Source organism: Diadema antillarum, unplaced genomic scaffold (assembly GCF_040938485.1).
Source record: "Diadema antillarum isolate AM-2024a unplaced genomic scaffold, OU_Dant_1.0 seq00001767_RagTag, whole genome shotgun sequence".
NCBI lineage: Eukaryota > Metazoa > Echinodermata > Echinoidea > Diadematoida > Diadematidae > Diadema > Diadema antillarum.
This window is the reverse complement of record NW_027272448.1, coordinates 44,553-68,814: the sequence shown is the minus strand read 5'-3', so window position 1 is coordinate 68,814 and position 24,262 is coordinate 44,553. Positions and strand designations below refer to the sequence as shown.

The following is a 24,262-nucleotide window of genomic DNA, read 5'->3' as shown; positions in this document are numbered from 1 at the left end:
TATTTATGTACACATTTTGAGTAAAAAGAGTCCAAAGGCACAGTCTAGAAACACAGGAAAATAAGGTCGACATGAGATTAATAGACTCAGCTTCCTGCATCCAGAGTTTATACAGACCAATATGTACTTCTCATATTGCGTAAATACTACAAAGCCTTTTTTTTTTCTATATTGGTAATCATACACCATGCTAAGGCCCAAAGATTTCTATATTGGGTGGAAAAATACTCACTTTAATACGGACAAAGGAGGACAGGAATTTGAATATTGGCCACTATGATAAAGTACTGACAGAAAATCTCAAATATATTCTTATATTCACTACCTACATCATCTTACCTGGTTATTCCTCATACATGTACATACATTACACTATCTTTGACAGACCAGAACACATTCAATGACATATCAAGGGGAAAAAAAAAACTTTGTTCACCAAAATGTAACTTTCTCATGTCATTAAGACAAATATATTGACCTGTCAATGTAATGCTATAACACAAGTCTGAAGATATGGGATTGGCCAAGGATTGGGGGAGGAGATCTACACTGGTGGGTAAATTAACTTCTTGATACCAACAAAGAGAACCTCGCTGACAAAGACCATCTCAAGATTCAAGTGATGGCAGAAAATCTCTTAAAGGGAAACCAATATCCTAGATGTGGCTTTATGCAATCATCACTCAGCAGTTTGAGTCATTGGCTGGGGGATATCCATAGCGATATGGGATGTCGTATGGGTCACTCCCGGACCGAGGCTGGGTGTCGTATGGGTCACTCAGATGCTGGTCTTTCTTTATCGTATAATCAAAATCCGAAAATTCATCTTCCTCCTCGTCTTCATATTTCTTACTGGAAGGGAGAAAGAGAGAAAGAGATCAGAGTCAAAACTTTCATTTCATTTTCTCTGCTTAGTACAGACAAATACTCACTATTGTTTTCATTCACCCCATATTACCTTATTCCTCAACAGATCTGCTTGCTAACCATTTCTTAAAACTGTTTTTGTCAGCATACTAATAATGCAATTTCCTACATGTAGCACCATCTGGTTTCTCATTTTTGGAAAAGGATCAAATTTTCTTTTAGCCAAATCAATATCAAATCCATTCAGTAATGATCTACTGTACGAGCTGAAATTTTCGCGGTGGTTTTATTTTCGTGAATTTCGCGTATCGACTTTGAACCACGAAAATAACAACACGCGATAATGTCCTCTAAGTAGCAATTCGCGAAAATATCTGTACGTGAACATTTCAGCTCGTACAGTACCTAATTCTTTCAACACTAAAAATTGTTTCGCTATGGCCATGTGTTAGACACAGACAAGACACACTGAAATTCCAGGGAAACCTTCCTAAATAATGCGGTCATCAGGACTGCCGATTTTACATTGTAAGATCTGGTATCTCATAAATGCATTAAAAACCAGCTAAAGACAAAAATGGATAATTGGGACCACTGAATTCATGTCATTACAAGTTCCACCTCCTTGTGAATGAATTCATTATGAAATCATTTTTTTTAAAATCCCTTATCAAAAGATTGTCAAGTTAAACAAACAGAATATACACATATACAATGTAATTTATATATACAAAATATAATTATATCCTGCATTCATGAAAAATATATAATGCAATTACAAAGTAATCAATATGTATTTCAGCAGGATTAGACCACCACCTTCCACAATATAAATTGCAGTATAAGCATGGTATAAACAAGATTGTTGGGTCATGCTGTTAATTCACGATGCAGGGTTCATCCAGATGTCAAATTTCAAAAGTACCATAATCCATTTCACAATATTTGTTTACCACACATCATGACAAAAATATATACATAGTTTGAGACAAACAAACTAGCTCCATGGTTACATAGACTTGTCAGAGGACCTCCACACTCAAAGTGAGGCATTGCTAGTTGGCGAAACCAAGTAAGTGATGGGATTTGAGAATGTTTACTAATGACCTTCTGCAAAAGAAAAGGAAAGAATGATCAGGAAATTCACACTGAAAGACAAAATGAAAATATAATCTGGTTAGAGATTAGTCAATACACAAAACTTCACCACTGTACATTCCAGTTAGTATTAATGATATACAAAAATGCCATATGATGTCATTCCATCTTGCCATGCCTGTAATGTTAGAATAGTCTGAGAAAACACAAATGAGAATGGACCATATATGAGGGTAACATAAATTCAATGAAGTTAGTAAAAGGGTGCAACAAATACAATGGTAATATCATAAATCGACACTGAACAGTTGTGATAATGCGTAAAATCAAACTATCAAACAAGCAAATACAATAACGGGTACTAATATATATGTGGACTCTACAGGTTGAATGGCTCAAGTGAGCAAAAACTATAATAGTTCATTTTTAGACTTAACCCTAAAAACACTAGGCTATTTTGGTGGCTCAAAAGACTGGGGGATTTTTTCTCCCTCATTTACTTCTTAATTGAAAATCCCTTGTAAAAAAGCAACATGGATTAAGAAATTCTCTGTCACCACAAATCCAGCTGTAAGTTGCCCAGACAGAAGGACTTAACCCTAATCAGGCTGGGCTTTTTTGGCTATGCTATATCTGGGGGGGGGGGGGGGGGGGGGGGGGGGGGGGGGGGGGGGGACGGATTCCGCCCCCCCTTCAGATCTCGCCTATTGAACACGCGATTGCGCCGAAAATTGGCACACGCGACGCCCGCGACGTATTCTATCAAAAAGTATGGTTGCTTTCTCCGAAAAATTGTTCTTATGTTTTATATTAATGAATTATTGTAATTTATGCATAGAATCAGTTTTGGGCTCTGAATCACTTATTAATGCTCCAATTAAGCTAATTTCTTTTTAAAAATGTTTCTTGTATCATTCTCCTGAGACATAGGATAAAAAAAAAAATCTGTATCGAAATTAATTTCTTATGTATTTTATTGATTTTTGAATTTCTTATGTATTTCTTTGTTTTTCGACCTTTTATTTTTGTTTGTTTTTTGGCCAAAATTTGTCACAGACATTTTTCGAAGCATCATTATGCTAAAATAAATTAATTTCGGCCATTCAAAGTCAAGATACGAATTTTTATGTGAATTAATCGAAAAAAACACAATTTGCATTGGATTTGCACACAAAATCACGTTTTGGAGCAATTTGGGGGTTGACAAATTTTTTTCGAACAGGCGTCGCGTCAAAACGGTACGCCCGGGCGCAACGATTTTGGTCTCAAAAGTTGCGCGATACTTGAAAGAAAAAAGTCATGAAACATCGCAGCGGGAGCTCATCGCGTTGCAAAGATATTGCGCGAAACGTTGAGGGGGGGCGGATTCCCCCCCCCAGCCTGATTAGGGTTAACACATAAAAAAGAGTCAGATATGTAGTAGAATGACGCACATAATGATGCAGAGGTTTAAAATGTGAATCTGAAAGAAATTTATGGAATAGGTAACTATAGTACAGTCTTTATCTGCATTACTTGAATATTTTTTTTAACATCTCATAAATAACATCAATTGATAAAGAAGACCTCTGCATCATGTTTTTACTTCTTCAAGAATTGAGCATATATTCCATATAATTGCGCACATTTTCCTGGTGTCAAGAAACATTGTTAGGCCTACCTATTATTGACACACTGCCATCCATGCAAATTGACCAGAAGTATGCATGACTCAATAATGCACAATACTATGGACACTTGGTAGAAATATTCTCACAAAGTAGTCTTACAGATCACCAAGATCTGTTCTAGCAGGCTTGTACTGTACCCTGCATGGTGGGGCGGCAAATGAAGATCAATAAGCCAGTTCGGAGATAGCTCATGTGCACATGGGTACAAATGACCTTTCATTTTTCTCAGTTGGTTAGGCACTTCACTCAATTCAAAGTGACATAATGTAGCAGCTTGCCCAACATAGCAATTTATGGAACTTGTATTCTAACAAAGAATGAACCTGTGTAAATGAAGTGACCAGAATGGTTAGTCAATCAACAATTTGGAAAGCATCTATTTCATTGTGCTGTTTGAATACATTAACAAACTTTTTCTGTTAACATTGCCAAATACCAGGCTTACTGTCAGGTGGATGTACTGGCAAGCACCATTTATAAGGATTCAATGAATAATCATAGCATTACAGATGCTTATCTAAGTGAAATTAAAAACCAACCTGTCTCTCGGTACAAATGACCTTTTTCTGCTCATGCTCAAACTGGAACCCCCAACTGGCTTATTCAATCAGGGTAACCTTCCCATTATATAGCCTCCCACCTCAACCTGGTCTTTGTACACAAAGAACACATCAAAGGGGTTTACAAGGAATTATATTACAAGAAAAATAAATGTATTTAAGGTACATACAGGAAGCACAATTATCACTGAGGTAGTCATATATTTTACACTCCTTTGGTCATCACTGAAAATTGGGTTACTTGACACAAGGGACTTGAATTTTGGCAGACCAGCTGCCCACTTCTTTCCCTCAGTGTTCTCCATTATTACTATAAAAATAAGTTGGGTCTAGTTCAGCATGCAACAAATATTGGTACATCACTAAACATCCTTTGTCACCAATTCACAACGTTGCGGAGTCAAGGGACTTACTGGTAAGGGACTTACTGGTGAGGTGAACTGATGAGGCAAAACACCAGGCAGTGGTCTCTTGGGAGAGGTGAGGAGGGACTTGGTAAAAGTGATTTACAAATTACAGAAAATTCCTGGAAAATATCTCATTGTGAAAGCTGATAGTAATGCCATTTTTGTTCATAACAATTAAAAAATAATGTGGTGGTGGGGACATCTACTTGTCCACTAAACTTACACTTGACTTTTAACTGAAATAGCATTGACATTAAGCAAATATTGAACTTGTTATTACACTTTATTCATCTTCTGCAGAGGTGATGTACAGACATCATCTTGCTGAGAGTCTTACAGCAGCAACATTTATTACACCCTGGCATTTTCCCTTTGAAAGGGGGCCCACTTTGTAACCTGGTTGATCTTTTAAGAGAGCACTTTAGCCTACAAGTCACAACCTGAACAAAACAAAAGAACCTCAGAGACAGATTTAAAAATGATCCAGGAAATTTGTTGGGTGTGTTATGTTATAGCACTGTTCAAAAAGTAAACATAATATATCTTACAAAGTTACAGTTAACTTATATCCCACACTGCTAAATAACATATAATACACTAGCAGATCTAGTAAGTCTACAACATTTACAGCTTCAGAGGTTTATGCAATACATCTAACTCAGCTTTAAGAGAACCAAAAAAAAAAAGAGAAAAAAAAAAACTTAAATTGATTCTTTTCATATTTGCAGGACATGATGAAAGAATCATGTTAACTGCAGCTCACAAAAGAAAAAAATGAATAAAGTCCTTTTCATATCATGTTCCATTTAAATCATGTCATTTCCATTTCAGCTACACTTTGATGAGTAACAAACATATACAACACAAAGCAACAGACAGACATCTATCCTATCTACTTAATCATTGTAACGAAAATGATATTTAAACAAATAAAGGAAAGAGATTAAGTACTGAAGGAGACTGACAAGCCATTCAGAAATATTTCCCAAATGAAACTTTCACGCCTTCAGCACCATTACAATGTGGTACATTCTCTGTTTCCATGGGAACATTATCATTAGCTATGCTCTCATCTCCTTCATGTTTCTTCCCTTTTTCAACAGTGGGAGAGTCCAGGGTGCCACTGACAGGCAGGGAGGTTCTGGGAGCCACCATTCCGTGTTGGGGTGATAAAGAGGTGGGTACAGGCAGGCAATGAAATGAGGTGCAGATTGAAGCGTGAAAAATGAAATGGAATAAAACACAGCACAAATAAATGAAAATGCAGAAGAATATATGAGGGCAATAAAAAAGTGATTAAAATGTGTTCCATACAATCCCAGTGACAAGAAGAGATGGACCAGAGAACTCACAGTGGGTAATCAAGCAAGAGTCAACACAAGGCCTTAAAAGACTTTTTATTTCTACCACATTATCCAATGCAGCAAGAATGTAAATTAACACTGGCAACTTTGTCCTCTTTGGGGAAGCTCAGGATTATTTGCACTTACTCAAATTCAGAGATAAAAAGCCAAATATGTCTTTCTAGGAATCTTGGCTAAGTTTAACTGATTTAAGATGACTTTAACACGTGATGGTAATGCTGCTGATAACGTATTGTGCAGTGATACTGACAAATGAAGTTGAGGGGATAAAAAATGATTCTAACTCTTAAAAAAATATTTCAGTGATGAGCCAAGTTCTTAGTCTTTTTCTTAATATTTTATTAAGAGAAAATGTTCAAAGAACACTACAGCAAAGAGGCAGATCCAGGAATTCAATAAAGGGGAGGTGCTTTTACTGAATTAAAAGGGGGACGTACTCACACCCCCATTTTTGTGGATCCGCCACTGCAGCATTTGGTTTCTAAAATGAGCTTTTCTTGAACATACATAGTTGGAGTGAATTGGCGGAAATATCTGATTCCAGTTTATTGAAAGACAAAAAAAAAAAGCTGGCTGGAGACCCAAACATGTAGATCACCCTCTATAGTTCTCTAGCACACCAAAGTAGAAAACACACACACAAGCTGTCACAAGGCTATGTGAGGCAAGCCCTGTATCACCAACCTGCTACTACGACAGACATTAACACACAATCCAGTAAAATCAGTTTTGTTTCCATGTCAAAATACTTTAGACATACCACCTGCAGAGCAATTCATACCATACATATTTTACACCTATGTAGTGGATTGGTATGAGGAGGAATTTTGGTTTAATTTTGTTTAAGATGTGGCAAAGAATACCTCCTTTTGAAGATAAAGAATACCTCCTTTTGAAGATAAAGAATACTGCATCAAAATGATAATTTAAGGACATACGGTGAGTTTTAATACTTCGATCACCATTCATGTCATGATGAATGGACTCCAGTGTTGCAACAAATTTTGAGTTTCTTCTCTGATGTGGACTAGCAAAAAGCAGCAAAATCTGAGGAAAAACAAATTGAATGCTCAATGAGCCTAGATATGGGTATTGTACACTTGAATAATACAGTACTAAATATATATCAGTTCTGATATCTTTTTGTGAGTGTATGCTAACCTTCTTTCACAAGATTAGAAGAACATGGAACTTTGTAAAGTTACAGGAATGACAAGGCAGAAAAATATGTCTGTCTCTATCAAACAGATTGCTTTCTGAGACTTAACATGTTTGAGTGTTTGCTTAATAATGACCAAATGTTTTCCCTTCTCTTGAAAGTTTATCAGACTCTTTCAAACACAAACAATGGTTGCTTTGAGTTCCAGTGGACTAAACTTGATTTTATGCTGCTGTTTTTACAGGATTTGATGTCATGTCTTGCAGCAGGCAGGCTGGTCAGGCAAAGACAGGAGGGATGCCAAGACAAAAACCATGTGGGAACCAAGAGATTGAGAGAAAGGCAAGAGAACACGGCAAACAAAAATGCAAGCCATCCCGTGCGTAGATATAATTGTCCTGTGACAAGTTCTGCACAGTATACCCTGTTGAGCACCTTGATATACTAATCTATTAGCAGACTATATATGATTCCTTCTGCAAACTGTGTGAATTCTGGCCCTCAAAGCATTGAATATTAGTTATACTGATGTACACATTATGTGATTTCTTTTATCATTTTTGGTGAGGTCATGTTCTCTTGATGTGACCATATTAGTAATGGCATCTACATCTGAGCAGGTGCAAAAAAAAAGTCTAAATTCACATCTGATTCTAAGGTTGATACAAACGATGTGGTTAACTGGCAAGGTGCTTGTCGCTAATATGGTCTGCGAAACAAAAAGCTGTGTAGATACACTGATTGGAACTTGCCTCAGTTTTGGGAAAAGGGATTGGGAGGGATAGAGGGAAAAAGGGGAGTAGGGTGGGGTACCTTCAGACCGTGGTATGAATCTCATTTCTACAAGCAATAGGGAAACAAAGATAAGAGTAATACCTTTTTTTCTAGCTTAGATATTTGCGCAAAGCCCTTGTGTGATTTCTTACACAGCTCTATGAACATGAGGGGAAAAAGAACTGAGCGTCAAACAACAGACACAAAAATAAAATTGTATTCACATCATGTATCGGTCAGGAGGTGTATACAGTAAGGCATTTCATCTGGATAGTAACATAATTCATGTTACACAAAATGTTTTCTCTTCTAAAATCTTCATGATATGTTCGGGAAGTTCATCACTTAGAATTTTGATGATAGCAAATTTGGATTAAAATACAATAACATTCTCTTACAGCAGACACATTTCAACCCATTGCTAACAAGTTAAATCTCACTAGATCTGTTTGTCAAAGGTATTAAAAATGAATATTCATGAGACATGCCTGTTTAATCAGAAAAAGGATTGAAGATGACAGGAATTCAAACCTGCCACATTTCTGATAAGTTTCTGACATGTTAAACACACTTGCTGAACAGGTCTGAATTCTTAACCAGTGCCTCATTCATTCAACATGAGTCTAACTGTTAAATCTCTACAAAATCTTACCTATCTACAAGTGTTCAATTTCAATATTCACCATTTTCCCCTCAAATTTGATATAATTTCTTTATTATCATTGGGTTCATGTCTCTCAAGTATCTGGTGCAGTGATTCTGAAGTATCCCATCATTAAGCCTTAACACTGGTGACCTTGAATTCCAAAACACATAAAAAGTTGCTCGGTTTAATCAGCCATGAGGCCAAAAAATATATGTGATAGCTCAATTAGGCTAGCTTTGGACCATTCTCCTGTCTAGATGTGATGTTCAGAAGCCTTAAAAACAAATTTACTTTTAATAGTCTTTACAGACCCTTTAAAACTAATTGTCTTTTCTTCTAAATGCTTACTACAAAATTTGAAATAAACCAAGATTGGATTAAGGCCTTACTTAAGTCTTATCATGTCATAATGTCTTTTAAAAAATTAATAAATGCATGTCAAGAAATAATTTTAACTTGTCAATACAGCAGAAATCCTCTACTAGGTGAATTTCCAACTGTTTCTATGAGGAAGAATCTGATAAAATTCCAAATTGCACATAACATTTTTTTTTTTTGCGAGATCCAATCATTGAGATCAACAAAAAAAGAAAAAAAAAAAAACGTTTCCCACTATCACATTAATATGATGAAAATGTTAAACTTCAAATTCAAGACTGCAGCGATTTTACTTCTCCCAGACTACATCCAAAGAATTAACAAAATGAAGTAATACAGAAATCAATATCCACATTTCAAGAGAGCATTTTCACTCTTCTAAGATGTCTCTGAAATGTTAGATTGACGGGGTTAGTCCACTTCATTCCTTTACTGACCCATCTTTGTTCACAAGGGGCTCTGCCTCAGCCGCTGGCTTTTCCGTCACCACTTCCTCAGGCTTTCCGTTTTCGATGGGTTGGTATGTCCCTGCATCACCTCGTGGGGGCGCTTTACTCTTTCTGTTATCAGTTTGCAAAGTGTTCAGATTATTTGGTTTGGTGTTTTGTTTTGTTTTGTTTTGTTTTGTTTTTTCAGGGAAAGAAAGATTGGAGTGGAATGGAATGCATTGTTATTACACAGACAAGCAACAACGAACATGACATTATGTTGATAACAGATGATAATTCTGCTCTAAATTCTCTAATGATTGCATGTAAGGGCATTTTGTTTTTTTAAGAGAGCAGCAGGTCTAAGAAACATATGTTTGTTGGAAATATGTAGCGAGGCATTGACAGATACTTCACAATTCTAGAATTCTCATGAAATGAATAAATAATTATTTGGACTTTGTATGCATAAAACATCAAATCAATTCATTGTACATTCAGGCACAAGGAAGCAAGCAAGTGAATCAATAATTTCAAGAGAGAACTATCAAAATGTGAAAGCTTTTCTAGAAAATTGAAAAAGAAAATTGATATTTTAACATGCATTTAGGCACAGAGGGAAACATTCATTTGAGTAAACAGGGGCAAATGGCTGAAAAATGATCGCAGACACTCATTTTATGATTTTTTTTTTTGGTCTACTTTTTGAGGGGGATATAAAAGGGGAAATTACAATGAAAGAGTCATGTTCACTGGTCCATGGGAGGTGTTCTAATCATATGAAAAGATATCTTTTTATCAAAAATCTCATTCTACAACATTATTAAGAAAGTGTATGATCTTGATGAAAAAAAAAAAAATGAGCCACAATCACATCTTGCAGTGAGACACAAATTAATTTTAGAAGGCAATGCAAAATGAAATATGTAAACTTTTTTTTTTTTTTGAAAGGTCACTTGTTCAGACTAAAGTTTTTTTCATCAATTCATTTTTTTTTTTTCTAATGAACTATCCCTTTATTTTTATTTATTAATTCTTTTCTTCATATTTTCACCTTTCCAGGTTACTATCCCATAGACCAGGGGCTGGGAGAGAAGGCATGATATGATAAATTGAAAACATGGATCCCATTTAAAATAGACTTTATGGCAAGGGACTAAAAACACTAAACAGTGAATCCCCATCCTCAAATTATTTTGACCCTTGACATTCATACCACAGATGGGATTTCCTTGATTTGTTTGCAAAACAACTGCTACCATCATCATCTGAATACTGATATGGATCTCATTGGGAGGTGACAGATACTTTCTTTTCTACACTACACAGAATGACACAATCATACAAAATACTCACAGAGACACAAAACCTCTCAACACAAAACAACTACACAGGTGGTTACTACCACTCTCTAACTCTACATTTTTTTGTCATTTTTTTTTTACAACACACACACTACAATTCACAACTTATGACAAAGATGGCTGCTATTGGAACACTCTAATGAGTTTGTGGTAACACAGAGGAAAGGAAAACACGCCAGATAAAAGTGTATACTGTACTGAAGGGTTTGAATAGAATGTTCAACAGGAGAAATGTTTTTTGGTATGGGTGTGGTCCTGGTCTGGAAGGAGAGGATCCATGGGGATAACAAGACAGGTGAATCGGAAGGAAAAGGGTTACAGAGGTAGACCCTGTCACAACTCCATCAGTCCGACGTTTCTCCCAGCTCATCCAAACTGTTGTCAAGTGCGTGGATTGAAGCAAGTTATGTCCGATCACCTGATCTTTTCCCCTCACAGTACTGTCATGTGATTTAACACAAGTGTCAGACTTATCATATGAATCTTTTAGGTGGAATGCCCTGACTTACGAAGAATCTTCTCTGACTTAAAAAGAATCTTGTTTTTATCTCCCAAACAGTATTTGAATAAAAATAGATTGTAATGGATACTTGATACATATATGAAGTAAATTTCCATTGACATGAGTCAGAAGTTTGTGGATATGTTCCATTCAAAGTGATACATTCATTATTTCCAAAATACCTGTATACCTGTATTTATAGACAAGAGACCCGCGGGTCTAGCGTTCACCTGAGTATCGCAAGTTCACCTTTCACGCAGTCACTAATTTAAATTATTCACAGCTCTACCAAAATTTGACCAGGCATTCTCAAGTAGAAGATGAAAATGTACAATAAGGGCCCAATTTTTTTAAGATTCCTTAATTTGGGGGGATTGGGGCCCCCTGGGGCCCTCTGGGTGGGGCATGGTGCCCATTTTGATAAATTGAGATCCTGACCCCCTAGGGATGCTACCTGCCAAGTTTGACAAATATCCATCATGAGGTTTTCAGGAAGAAGATGAAAATGTACATTTCAGGCCCCCATTTGGATCCTTCCAACCACCCCCCCCCCCCCTACCCAAGAGGGGCACCCCTGGATCTCCTATGAACAAACTTGAAACTACAGTCATTAATGTACTCACTCATAGTATTATTTCAGCTCTATAACTTCTGATTCTAGAAAAGATTTATAAAGATTCCTTCATTTGGGGGGGTTTGGGACCCCTGGGGGCCCCCTGGGTGGGGCATGGTGCCCATTTTAACAAATTGAGTTCCTAACCCCCTAGGGATGCTACCTGCCAAGTTTGGTGAAAATGGGTCATGGGGTTCTCAAGAAGAAGATAAAAATGTACAATTTAGGCGCCATTAGGACCCCTCCTCACCCCCTCCCCTGGGTCCCAAGGGGGGCACCCCTGATTCTGCCATGAACAAACTTGAAACTACAGTCATCAATGTACTAACTCATAGTATTAACTTAGCTCTATCACTTCTGGTTCTAGAGAAGAAGATTTTTGCGGATTCCTTAATTTTGGGGGGTTTGGGCCCCCTGGGTGGGGCATGGTGCCCATTTTAACAAATTGAGTTCCTAACCCCCTAGGGATGCTACCTGCCAAGTTTGGTGAAAATGGGTCATGGGGTTCTCAAGAAGAAGATGAAAATGTACAATTTAGGCCCCATTAGAACCCTTCCCCACTCCCCTCCCCTGGGTCCCAAGGGGGGCACCCCTGATTCTGCCATGAACAAACTTGAAACTACAGTCATCAATGTACTAACTCATAGTATTAAGTTAGCTCTATCACTTCTGGTTCTAGAGAAGAAGATTTTTACAGATTCCTTAATTTTGGGGGGTTTGGGCCCCCCTGGGGGCCCCCTGGGTGGGGCATGGTGCCCATTTTAACAAATTGAGTTCCTAACCCCCTAGGGATGCTACCTGCCAAGTTTGATGAAAATCGGTCTTGGGGTTTTCAAGAAGAAGATGAAAATGTAAAAAGTTTACGCACGACGCACGACGCACGACGGACGACGGACGACGCACGACGGACGCCGGACGAAGGGCGATCGCAATAGCTCACTTGAGCCTTTGGCTCAGGTGAGCTAAAAAATCACTGTAAGGGTGATTAAACAGTGCTGTTGTTTGCCAAGCACAGAAGACTAACACATTTATTTTTGATTTGCCCATAAAGCTCCATGATTAAAAAAGATTTTATTAGACATATCCAAGTCCAAAGCACAAAGCTGGATCTGCTTTAAGAGCCACAAGACAAAATGAACACCATTTTTGTGACTCAACTTTGCCAACACTTCCCTAGAATGTTGATGTTTTCATGCAAACTCACAGGCAAAAGTTTTTTTGTTTTTTTTTTAATGAGTGTCATGGCTGCTTTTTTTCTTTCTTTTCACCATACTTACTGATATAACTATTGCAACAAATTCTGACACAAATTCACTCATGCACAAAAACAGCCATACTTTAAAAAAAAGTCTGGTGTCAGTAAAATTAACTGTATTGTAGAACAGAAACTGAACTACCCTAACTTTTGAGTAAGTATTTTAGGCAAACCATCTCTACATACTTCTTGACTGATCAAAGTCAAGCAAAAGGAGGGACAGATGGTGAGAAAAGATCTCTGTACAACAAACTAACATCGCTAAAACTGTTGTCTATGTCTGAAGGGACATAGTATCATGGACAAGAAATACCATCCAGATATTATCAATCATCACATCAACATCAGGGAATACCAGCTAGTTTTATGGACACAACTTCACTGAAAATCCATCCTTCAGGTATGTAGGATATGGAGATTATGACTAACACTCTTGACAAGTTCAAAAGGTTAAAGGACAAGTCAACCTTCATATACACAAGGATTGAGAGAATGCAGCAATATAAGAAAAACACATCAGTGAAAGTTTGAGGAAAATTGGACAATCCATTCAAAAGTTATGAAATTTCTAAATATCTGCTCTGTCACTGCTGGATGAGAAGACTACTACAGTGTATGATGTCACATGCGTACAACGATATAAGGAAAATAAAAAGAGAATTTCACAAAACTTTACTTTTTAAATAAAGTGCACATTTCTTCGACTTGTTACAGAAGTATGTTAAAGGTAATATCATTCCCCCTGCCTTCTGAAAGAGGGAAGTCAAGTGTTCTTTTGCTGTGCGAGAAAAATGGAAATATGTTGAATTTTCTTTATTCTTTCTTTATATCGCTGTACACATGTGACATCACAAGCTTAAGAAGTCTTTTCATCCAGCCGTGACTGAGCAGAAACTTCAAAAATTCATAACTTTTGAACGGATTGTCCGATTTTCCCCAAACTCTCATTGATGTGTTCTACTAATATTGCTGCATTCACTCAACCCACATGTCTATGAAGGTGAACTTTATTGTCCATACAAAATCACAACACTACACCACAAGGACATCAAGGAAAGAGATCTTCCCAAGAAGAGGGGGTGAGTCTATTAAAAGGATGTAGGCCAGTATCTAACCAAGAAGGGGGGGGGGGGGGGACATCCTATTAAAAGGGTGTAGGGCAGTATCTAACCAAGAAGGGGGGGGGGGACATCCTATTAAAAGGGAGTAGGGCAGTATCTGCCCTTAATTGTAATAGATGCAAGCACTCTCAGCTTCATCAGTGTTTTAAACTGGAGTCTTTACAATATTATGATCAATTTGTTTCCTTTCTTACATGTAAATTTGTCAATATGTTGTTTGTCAACATGTTGTTTACCAGGAATTGTTTGTTAGAAAGGAATATATGGAAAATCCAAGTGAATAGCCACTAAGAAAATGACAAAATTGTCTCGACATAATGAAAAAAGATGGTACTCAGACTAAAACTTGATATGTAATCTAAGCGGCCGGAGTTGTAGTTAGAAAAATTTAGGTTTCTTGGAACTTTTCAATGTCTCTATGATTGTTGTTGTTGTTGTTTTGACAATAAAACCCAACAATGCTCTGCAAATTAGGACATGGGAGATCACAGATTAAAACCTACACACTTCACTCAGATTGGGGGGGGGGGGGGGGAGATGACATTCATGTGCAACGGACCCTTCGTTTACTGAGGAAATATGGACGTCTTCTATTTCCACGGCAACATCTTCATCCACAGCTACAACATTGACACTTGCGTCTGTGGTCCCCTTTCCCACCCTACCACTTTAATTTATTTTTTGTGAGGCAGATCATCCCATTTCATCATTTTTCCAAGTCACATGGAGCATAGCAGCGGAAACAAAAATAGATGCGAGAGGTGTAATTAAAATCAGAACATGGTTCAATTGATGGCACAACTTCATACTTCTTTCTTCTTCTTCTTCCACTTCTTTTTCCTCTTCTTCCTTTTTTAACCTTAAAGCCTAAAAGCGCCATGACCATCTTTCCATGGATTGTCGCGCTATAGAAGTATACACTATCATTATCATTAGTATTATTATCATCTATTATCATTATCATTATTACAACTATAACTTGCAATAATCCTTATATCAACAGAAAAATAAATACTTCGCACAACCACCACAAATAAATTTTGAGGAAAGATCTTTTGTCTGTTTAGAGCTGTATGGGCAATAATATGGAATAATGATTATCTGGTAATCTCTACATAACATGTCTTTTATAATCCTACATTACTATTCATTCACCTTAAGAGGAAAGTGTAGTCTAAAAACCTTGCAAAGGATTCTTTGAAGGAGATGTCTTGTGTCTTTGTGTGTTAAATTTTTAGCATATCATATACCTGTTTGAGGCACTACGCTGGCTCTTGTTTTTTACCTATAGGCCAGAAATCATACAGACTTCCATATTGTCTGTTCAATGCAGAATCATATATTCAGACAGTAATCACAAAATTGTTCCAGACATGTTTTACAATGAAATGAAGCTTTCAAAAGTAAACCCAGCTGCTGCATATAAAAGAAGCTTAATTTTCTTCTTTCCAGATCTACAAGAGACATAAATCATTCTTGCCTTTCTACAATGTGGAAGAATATGGTTACAAAACGGCATTTCTGTGAAAACTTATTATGAAAATCATTATTCATGGATACAGAAAACAGAGACAAATTTGGACATGGACATGAGATGTGAACAAGATGGCTGAAGGAGTATGACTAATGGGGGAAATCTGCCAATCGAGATACAATATTCCTAGAAAGCTGATTTATTGACTATCCTACATGTTAAAAAGTGTGTTGTGATGATGTCCTTCTAGCACGGGTGACCTCCAAACTCCTGTATTCTACTAGAAATGGAAACTGATGGGGAATGGGATGACATGATATTATTTTGCTGTTCCTACTCAACGTCCATCTTGCTCACAATCAGTAGACTCTCACATCTACACATCAGCTGATATCATTCTCTCTTACCAGGTCCTCAGTCTCTTCTTTCTGAAAGACATCTACACATAAACATTCATGATCTGTTGGTTTTTTCACTTCGATCTATCAGTCTCTACTCATCACCTGTGTTTCTATATTGAATATCACTGTTATCACTGTTTTCTTATCTCTGCTTTTTTTCACACCTCCTTTCTCCTGTTCTCAATCTCTATCTTTCCCTCTATATCTATCTGTTTCCATCTTTCTATCCTTCTCTCCATCTATATTTTTCCTTCTATATCTATCTCAGTTTCTGTCTATCTTTCTAAGTCTCTCTATCAGTGCCTTTCTATCTATCTATCCTTCTCTCCATCTCTATCTCTCAATTTCTATCTATCTCTGTTAATATCTATCATTCTATCTATCTCTTCCTTTTCCTCTATATCTATTTCGCTTTATGTTTATCTATCTATCTTTCTCTCCATCTCTATCTCTCAATTTCTATCTATCTCTGTTTATATCTATCTTTTTATCTATCTCTCTATCAGTGCCTGTCTATCTATCCTTCTCTCCATCTCTATCTCTCAATTTCTATCTATCTCTGTTTATGTCTATCATTCTATCTATCTCTCTATCTCTTTCTTTTCCTCTACATCTATTTCGCTTTATGTTTATATTTCTATCCTTCTCTCCATCTCTATCTCTCAATTTCTATCTATCTCTGTTTATGTCTATCATTCTATCTATCTCTCTATCTCTTTCTTTTCCTCTATATCTATTTCGCTTTATGTTTATATTTCTATCCTTCTCTCCATCTCTATCTCTCAATTTCTATCTATCTCTGTTTATATCTATCTTTTTATCTATCTCTCTATCAGTGCCTGTCTATCTATCCTTCTCTCCATCTCTATCTCTCAATTTCTATCTATCTCTGTTTATGTCTATCATTCTATCTATCTCTCTATCTCTCAATTTCTATCTATCTCTGTTTATGTCTATCATTCTATCTATCTCTCTATCTCTTTCTTTTCCTCTATATCTATTTCGCTTTATGTTTATCTATCTATCCTTCTCTCCATCTCTATCTCTCAATTTCTATCTATCTCTGTTTATATCTATCTTTTTATCTATCTCTCTATCAGTGCCTGTCTATCTATCCTTCTCTCCATCTCTATCTCTCAATTTCTATCTATCTCTGTTTATGTCTATCATTCTATCTATCTCTCTATCTCTCAATTTCTATCTATCTCTGTTTATGTCTATCATTCTATCTATCTCTCTATCTCTTTCTTTTCCTCTATATCTATTTCGCTTTATGTTTATCTATCTATCCTTCTCTCCATCTCTATCTCTCAATTTCTATCTATCTCTGTTTATATCTATCTTTTTATCTATCTCTCTATCAGTGCCTGTCTATCTATCCTTCTCTCCATCTCTATCTCTCAATTTCTATCTATCTCTGTTTATGTCTATCATTCTATCTATCTCTCTATCTCTCAATTTCTATCTATCTCTGTTTATGTCTATCATTCTATCTATCTCTCTATCTCTTTCTTTTCCTCTATATCTATTTCGCTTTATGTTTATCTATCTATCCTTCTCTCCATCTCTATCTCTCAATTTCTATCTATCTCTGTTTATATCTATCTTTTTATCTATCTCTCTATCAGTGCCTGTCTATCTATCCTTCTCTCCATCTCTATCTCTCAATTTCTATCTATCTCTGTTTATGTCTATCATTCTATCTATCTCTCTATCTCTTTCTTTTCCTCTACATCTATTTCGGTTTACGTTTATCTTTCTATCCTTCTCTCCATCTCTATCTCTCAATTTCTATCTATCTCTGTTTATGTCTATCTCTCTATCTCTTTCTTTTCCTCTATATCTATTTCGCTTTATGTTTATATTTCTATCCTTCTCTCCATCTCTATCTGTCAATTTCTATCTATCTCTGTTTATATCTATCTTTCTATCTATCTCTCTATCTGTGTCTGTCTGTCTATCTCTCTTTAACAGTAAACTCCTGTCTCCTGTCCGGATCAACCATCATGCTTACCCATATTCCTCATCTCCCATCTCTATCTCCTCCTTCGATGACGGGTCGGTCTTGCCACAGCAGTTGACGCAGAAATACATCAGCACGCCGCAGTCGTTCATACAGAAGCAGCAGACATCAATGAGGATGAGGAGGACGATGAAACATGCTACCACGATGGCGACGAGCTCCACTGTTCCCAGTGTGCCAATCCTCTGCTCTGGTCGTGCTGCAGAAAACAAACAATCAGAGTGCCTCTTATCATCATGTGACTATTTGGTGAATTATGGATGCTAGCTTACAATTTTTTGTCTCTAACAACACGCAATCTTTTCATTCTTTGCTTGTCATGCCATTGGATATCTCTTGGCAGACCGATGTATGATTTGCATCATTATAAATGAAGTCTGAAGACCACAGCGGAATAAGAAGTGCTAACATGTGGATGTCGTTGAAGAATGTTTCTTTGCCCACTTTTCTGTGTCTCATCACATCATTTGAAATATAAACAAGAATCAATAGTGATTATCTGATTTGGTTCCATTAATTTGTTTCTTAATTAATATATTCAATGAGACTCTAGGGAAGCACTAGATATCAACCGTGGACTGAGGGCTGCAAGTCTTCTCTTGGATGACCAGACAATAGGCGCGGTCAGACTGGCAAAAAATCGAGAAGTTTAAGATCGCGAAGTTTAAGATCTCGAAGTTTTGCCAGTGTAACCGCAAACTTTCCGCGAAACTTCCCACGAAACTTCTTGATCTGTTTGCTGGCGGTGCCTCCGAAGAGCGAGGCCATTATCATGTTCAGATGTGCTTTGTTACGTCACAATCACTAGCCATCGGAACAGCGCACTCTTTCTTGCGCGCTTACCAATGGCCCAAACTTCGCAATCTCAAACTTTGCGATCTTTTGCCAGTCTGACCGCGACTAATGAGATTAAATGCCTTGCATAAGGCACAACTGCTACAGGAAAGGGACTTGAACCAGGGACCTTATAATTGACAGTCCATGGTCTTATCCCCTAAGCCATAACAACTCTTTATTTCTGAGCTTCATTCCTTCTTAGTGATAAAACCATATAAGCACAAACAAACAGACAAGCAGACAAGACACACACGCACAAGATGTCACATCTAAGTTGTAGATGATAAAGCTGGGAAGACTGCAGTATGGCTGATTGGTTAAAAGAAAAAGAAATTTTAAACTTTAATATTCTCAGTACCTACTGTTCAAAATTCATCATCTTCTACATCATAGGCTACATACATAAAACAAATTTGAAATGTTGCTGTTCCATAAAGCATGTTATTGTTTAGTTCTCAATTGACTGATTATGTTAGGGGTCAAATATCTTGAACATATAAGTACAGTACATTCTCAGAGCCAATCTTCTGAAACACTGCCCTTATTCAGTCACTTTACAGACATTTTAGTAGTGGATTGTTGTTGTTTTTCATAAAAATGGTATAAATGTGATATCCTTGGAAAGCTTAATATCTTTAGGTGTTTTGCCACCTCTAACTTACAAGTATCCACGGTGACATACTGCATGTTTAAAAAACAATCTTGGACAGCAGCTTACGGTCATTTGTTGGGCCAACGATGAAGCCCCCAAGTGTCTTGAAGTTGATAGAGGCAGGTTCACTCAAACCAACGATGTTGATTGCCCTCAGCTCCAATGCATGGAACTTATTTTCATTCAGTGGCTGCAGCACAAACTCCCTCAGCTGTGGGGGAATGATCTCTTCCTCATAACGGGGCCCAACTTCTAGAATGTCACCATTGTCCACCTGTTCAGGAATTTGGCAGAATAAACAACTCCTTAGATTTACTCAACACTGCTCCCTCACTACTAGCCCCAGGGTAAACAGGGCAGGAACAGTATGCTTTCATATTAATGTATAAATTTGCCTTTTTTGTGTATTTATCTACAAATTAATTCTTGACTCAAATGTTCGTTTCATGCTTTGAAATAGTCATGCTATCCAGGCCATACAAGCCCATATCACAAATCTGTCTTTCTGCACTGAACTATATTTCTGCCAGCATAGGCTACATCATGTCAAGCATGTGATGTCATCAACATTACCATTACTATCATAAGCATTGCTACATAGTACATTACTGTATTATGCCTACATTACTAGATCCTCAGAAGAAAGCAAATCATTCACCATAAAGTGGCAAGCAAACCATTTCCCGAACACTGCCATTTGAGATTTTTGACTGTTAAAGGTCCTGTTTACCTACCATATAAAATTTTCTTAATAAAGCCTAAAATATATTAAAGGTCAGTATATTTCCAATTAAACCATAACTAAAGATGGTTTAGTCTGGAAACATTTGTAGTATAACTATCGTTCACATTTTGTGTATTTCAAAATACTCAACATCGATAATATGGATCAAATTTTTACAGTGGTTGTTTTTATCCCTAACTCACATTTTGGAACTATTTTAAAGCATTAATGCTGTTTTTTTTGTTTCATCTACAAAATGGTAAATAATGCTATGAACTTTGGACTCACCTGTGCATATCGAATGCGGTAATCGGTGATGTCCCGCCCACCATCATCAATCGGTGCATCCCAAGTCAGACGGTAGCTGGTACCGGTGGCAGCGTCTGAATCCTTATTGGACGTGATGATGGGCTTTCCGGGCACAGCTGGTTACCATGGCAACAAGGAGAGAAATGGAGATAATGAAAGAAAGTAGAGAAAGACAATACAATTAATTGAAATTTATTTACAAATGCCACAAGCAATTAACATCTTAAAAATGAACCGACTGCATCACTGTTAGTCAATATTTTTAATCTTTTTCTTAGTCTTCAACTGCCCTCTCAAAAAACTTCATATTTCTATAACAGTGAAAAAACTGTAAACACCAGCCCTGATTAGAATTCAAGAGAATACCTTCCCTTGAAATACAACTTTGATGATAGAACAAAGAAAAGGGATCAAAGTCAGAATCTGGATTCTTCCTACAGCGGCAGAAAGCATTGTCAAATATGGAATGAATTTCAAAGCTTACAATTTTGTTGTTGAAGTCCATCAAAAACTTTGCACATTGTATTCCTGCACAACTTGTAAAACTCACCTAAATTACAAGAAGATTATCCAGAATAGGCTTTAAAGGACAAGGTCACCTTCATAAACATAAGGATTGAGAGAATGTAGCAATATTATATATATACCACATAAATATAACACATCATTGAAAGTTTGAGGAAAATCAGACAATCCGTTTAAAAATTATGAATTTTTGAAGTTTTTGTGCAGTCACTGCTGGATGAGGAGACTACTGCAGTGTATGATGTCACATGAGGACAACAATATAGGAAAATATAAAGAGGATATCACAAAATTTCATCTTTTGAAAAAAGTACACATTCCCTTGACTCGTTAATAACATATGTTAGGGTAATATTATTCCCTCTGCCTTTAGAAAGAGGCAAGTCAAGTGCTCTTTTATTATGCGAAAAAAGTGAAAATATGTTGAGTTTTCTTTACATTTTCTTTATACTGTTGTATGCATATGACATCACAAGCTGTAGTAGTCTCCTCATCCAGCAGTTGCAACACAAAAATTTAAAAAATTCATAACTTTTGCAGTGATTGTCTAATTTTCCTCAAACTTTCTCTGATGCGTTCTGCTAATTGCTGCATTCTCTCAATCCTTATGTTTATGAAGATGAACTTGTCCTTTAATTACAATATCTGTGGTAATCTGAACTCCCCTCCTTTCTGTTACTATTGAACCAATGCCTACCTAAACATATGAAATGAAATGGATACTGGTTACCACTTTGAGGCTGTGCTCAAATATGCTTCTAAAACCTTTGTACACAGTAACATTGAAGGGCTTTGTATGGACGTGTGGTATATTGGTCAAAATCATGATGCCATGAATGGGCTCAGAGGTAGCCAAAATCATCTTTCACTCAGTCTTTTTATGACCTACACAGATATTTCATTGAAATATACTTAGTATACAAATATTTAGCAGTGTCTTCATTTTTCATCTCTATTCTCTAATCTTGTACTGTACACGTGAAGAAAGTGAAAAATGAATAATAACACTACATAACCCATTACAAAAAAAAAAGAAACATAAACTACACATTGCACAACTCAAATGTTTTCACATAATACTGCTGCCTGAAGAAGTCTACCCTGGAAAATTGCTGCTGTTCCTGTCTTTTAATTGTTTATTTTAATGCATTAGATCCCATTTCAGATAATACTGTAAAACATGATATATTCGCGGCATGAAATTTTCGCGAAATGGAGCCGACAGCCTTTTTTGTGGCATGAAATTTTCGCGAATTGCTACTGGCATTCAATGTATGTAGTGTAGACAAAAGCTTTCGCGTGCATTTAATTTCGCGAATTTTGGCGCTCGCGAAATTCGCGAAATTAAAATGCACACGAAAATTCCTCGTTTTACAGTATCTGGCAGTCAAAAGTCATCCCAGGAGTCCTAAAATTACCAATTTACTAGATACACAAATTTCCTGATCTTACCTCTGGTCCTGGCCATTAGAAACTATCAGATTTCACTATAAATAGAGAATAAACAACCATCCACTACAGACTGGCCAATCCAACATTCTGGGCATAAAACACTCGTATTAGTAGCATTCCATGCAGGGGATGTATTATTATGAGACTAACATTTGCAGACATATTGTATACATAAGAATATGCATAACAATGTAAATCTGAAGTGACCACTGCATAGAAAAGTAAAAGAATTTGCGAGAGTCTCTTGCTCAGCATTATATAAATATTATAACTGTATTGCTGTTACAAGGCGCGAGTACATTAATCAGTGAATTATGATTTGTTTCCCCCCAGAAGTCAGTTATACTCATATGATTGAAATGTGCTCATGAATATAATGGCTTGGATAAAAAGTGAATAGATAGATTAGAACAGTATTTCCCTTTCAGATTTCATGGTGCACACATTGGACAGAATATGAGTGTAACTCTCTGCTCTTGAGGCTGGATTAGCCTTGCATTCAGTCTTTGAGAAATTGTAATATCTCTTATATGTAATAGGATAAGAGAGCACAATAAACAGAAGTCCTGATATAATTGGAGAAACATGATATGAATGTCAGAAAGAAATTTCTCTCTTTCTCACAAAGGGTATATCTTGAGAGCAGCAGTAATATTCTAGGGGCAGTATTCTGTTCTGTTACTGAAAAACACAGGTGACAGGTATCTCAGGTCTTAAAAAGAATGTAGGATTTGAGGAGTGATTGGGTGCAACATAGTGCCTAAAAATGCCACAAGACACGAAACAGAGAACAAGTTGTGACAATTTCACAAAGATGATAGTTGGTTACAATTTGAGAAATGTGTTTCGTAATGTGAGAAAGTGTTGATACCATGTTCTCGCTTTGGGGTATAAGATGCCTCCATTCATATTCTCTAGGAATACTTAGTTCTATACTGAAAAGACAGAAACTGAAATCCAAAGGAAATTTTAAAAGGAGTCAAACCTTTACCTGTGTACAATGCATTGTCATTTTCTTTGCAAAGGTGTAAACTACAGAAAACATATACATAGGTAGATATAGCTATATGCATAAATATATATTTTTTTAGTAGTTTAGTACTATACTGTATTCATGTTACAGGGATACACAAGTAGAAAAAATGTAACTGTAGGAGATAATTATCACTCAAAGAATACTGTCATGGCATACTACATCAGGAATATTATGTGTTAGTGCGTGCTGTAATAGTCACACCAGTATTCTTGAAAGAGTCAATTGATCAGTTGGGATAGTATCTAACAAACTGTTACAATATCTAAGATGCATGCAAGGAATCCAGTGACTCATAACATACTGCCATGCATATAGCCATCTATAATACTACATTTAAAACATGACCTTTGAAGGATTAATCAACCATTTGGCACCTGGAGACTTGAATCTGCTTTTGTCAAGCTGTTTTTCACTGAGGGAAACAGCAAAATTGTAGAATTGCATGAATTCAGACAAATGGAGATGAATATTTTTTTTTCTTTTTCAAAATTGACGAATGCCAATTACAAGTTATATAAGATAAGAAAGTCATAGACTTTTTGATACACTTCAGTTTTTCAAATCACTCTCTACACCTATATACAGATTTCCATAAAAGAAGAAGACAGTATGCAGGGGGGGGG

The 24,262-nt window shown here is 36.6% G+C and overlaps 1 protein-coding gene across 2 annotated transcripts in view; it reads right to left on the bottom strand.

Moving 5' to 3' along the window:
• Positions 1–216: 216 nt before the first annotated feature.
• The window catches only part of LOC139712165 (neural cell adhesion molecule 1-like), a 41,502-nt gene continuing 17,456 nt past the window's right edge, over positions 217–24,262 (bottom strand). The window contains exons 11-16 of one of the 2 annotated variants that reach the window (XM_071624005.1): positions 20,606–20,742; positions 19,660–19,867; positions 18,096–18,303; positions 9,361–9,483; positions 8,002–8,057; positions 831–852 (exon numbers count right to left, since the gene is read on the bottom strand). In XM_071624005.1, coding sequence (XP_071480106.1) covers positions 8,048–8,057; positions 9,361–9,483; positions 18,096–18,303; positions 19,660–19,867; positions 20,606–20,742 — 686 coding nt within the window. In that variant the 3' untranslated portion in view covers positions 831–852; positions 8,002–8,047. Of the gene's footprint in view, positions 853–8,001; positions 8,058–9,360; positions 9,484–18,095; positions 18,304–19,659; positions 19,868–20,605; positions 20,743–24,262 lie in introns of both variants that reach the window. The other variant, XM_071624004.1, reaches the window with a different exon arrangement.